A 2236-nucleotide genomic window follows, 5' to 3' on the forward strand; every position below is an offset into this window, starting at 1 on the left:
AAATTAAATCTGTGCAATTGATTCTTCTTCCTTGTTCCTTTTGGGTTCGTTATCCTCCTCATCATCTTACCGATTCCGTTTTATCAAGTATGTGTAGGCCGTAGGGTTATCAAGTTCAGGTTACAAATTTCAATTTTGCATTTCATATTTTGGATTCTTTTAACTATGCAGAAGACATATTCTAAAACTCCAAATATGGAGAAAACGGTAGAATATATATTCTAAACTACGTAAAACATAGAGAAAATGGTAAAATACCTATTCTAAACTTCGTAGAAGATTGAAAAAACGGTAGAATTCCTATACTACACTTACATATCATAAACATCGTATTTCATATATCTAATGTAGAATAAGTACATATGCTGTTTGTGAGGTTCTTCAAATTGTACTTAACAAACACACAATTTTGTATAACTAAAGGCGAGTCTTAATCTATAAGATGGCATGTACATATCAACTTCAAGAGAGGCCAAGAACTCTTGAGACTCCTCCTCATAAGCTACTTCTCTCAGTTCCAAGAGGGATTCAATACCCATGTTCCCAAGCAATTATCTAGCCAAATATTTTAGTTTTTACTCTCTTATCATGGGGTCTTAATCTAATTTACAAATGATGATTAGAGCTAATTGTTTATTTCTAAAAATGTTCTCTATTATTTAAACGCATGATAGACAAAATCTAAACCAGCGTAAGAAAACAAAGAAATGAAGACAAAAATGTTCCAAAAACAAAGAAAAAAGAAATAAAAAAACACAATTTTGGTGTTGAGCAGAACAGAAGACTCTGAATAAGAGTTTATTCACTTGAGAGGGATAAACCTGGAAGAGTTGGTAGCACCTACACCAGGCCTACCATGCTTAACCGGTTTATATGAGATTGAGAACTCAGCCAAGTAATGCCCAATCATTTCTGGTTTGATCTCGACTTGGTTGAAAGTCTTTCCATTGTAAACACCGATGATGCTCCCAATCATTTCAGGCACAATGATCATGTTTCTCAAGTGGGTTCTCACTGGTTCTGGCTTCTCACCAGCTGGTGCATCTCTCTTCTGCTCAAGACATAGAAAAGTCACATGTTTATAGTGATTAAAGCTATTTGATTGTAAATTACGAGCAAAAGATTGTACAGAGAAGCAATAATATATATGCATAGAGATGGATGTACAATAACAATATTTGCAGAAATTGGGGTCTTGATAACTAAACTAAAGAGATGACGTTATGGTAGGCATAATCTTCTATTGTTTAAAGCCATTTGTTGGCAAAGAACAAGAAAAACAATTGTCTAGAAAGATGAATACACAATAACGACATTAGATGCAAATGACAATAATCTTTAACTAAGAATGATATTAGCAATTATATAAATCCGGTTCAGCAATCAATCACATTGGCCAAAAGAAAAAATGTAATTTGATCATCAAAATATCTTAACATGAGAACAGAAGATACACGGTCTGAGAAAACATCTTCCTAGAATCAGATTTGGACATTTGTAAATGTGACAATTCAAACGAAGATCTAATTAGTAATTAGAGAAATTTAGGGTTTTACCGCTTTGCGCAGCTTCTTGATCAAAGCCATAGGCTTCCTGGTCAATCCTCTAGAGAATCTATAAAGAAAAATTACAAAAACGAAAACAGATCAGTCTCAAAATCGAAACAAAAGCTTGTGTGCTTCAAAAAGACTCTAATACCTTCTGCGAACACGAGAACTGAAGAGCTTGACAAGATCATCTGTAGACATGTCGAGAAGAGCATCGAGATCGACTCCTCTGAAAGAAAACTTCTTGAACGTTCTCTTCTTAACAATTCCAGCCGCAGCAGAAACTTCTGGCTCCGTATCCGCCTACAGATTCCCACTGGGAAAGAATTACAAACACAACGTTCGAAAATGTAATCAGGAGGATAAAAATTTCAGGGATCGAGGAAATAACCATTGTTGGAACGTTGAAACCCTAAAAAAATCCACAGAGCTTTTGTCAAACAATCAGAGCCAATGTCTGCGCAAGCGACAAACAACTTAACTTCAGCACCAAATATATACCTCGGATAACCCTAGAAAACTTTTATTTATTTATTAATAGGTGCTTATGTTCTTTTTCAGTTATCATCCGGGTCCATATATTTGGAAAATAAGACCAATACAAACCATGCATTATTGAAATTTTTATAATTAATTAATAATTTATATAAAAAAAAAACAAATTTCAAAACGTTTGGACACAAGTATGT

The 2236-nt window shown here is 34.0% G+C and overlaps 1 protein-coding gene across 1 annotated transcript; it reads right to left on the reverse strand.

Moving 5' to 3' along the window:
• Positions 1-740: 740 nt before the first annotated feature.
• On the reverse strand, positions 741-2016 carry LOC18020511 (40S ribosomal protein S15-4). The gene is made up of 4 exons (XM_024157487.1): positions 1939-2016; positions 1699-1850; positions 1557-1614; positions 741-1051 (listed from the first exon to the last, which is right to left on the reverse strand). The coding sequence occupies exons 1-4, from the start codon at positions 1939-1941 to the stop codon at positions 803-805; spliced, it is 462 nt and encodes a 153-aa protein (XP_024013255.1). The 5' UTR covers positions 1942-2016; the 3' UTR covers positions 741-802.
• Between the last annotated feature and the right edge of the window lie 220 nt (positions 2017-2236).

Source organism: Eutrema salsugineum, unplaced genomic scaffold (assembly GCF_000478725.1).
Source record: "Eutrema salsugineum unplaced genomic scaffold, Eutsalg1_0 scaffold_17, whole genome shotgun sequence".
Taxonomy (NCBI): Eukaryota; Viridiplantae; Streptophyta; class Magnoliopsida; order Brassicales; family Brassicaceae; genus Eutrema; species Eutrema salsugineum.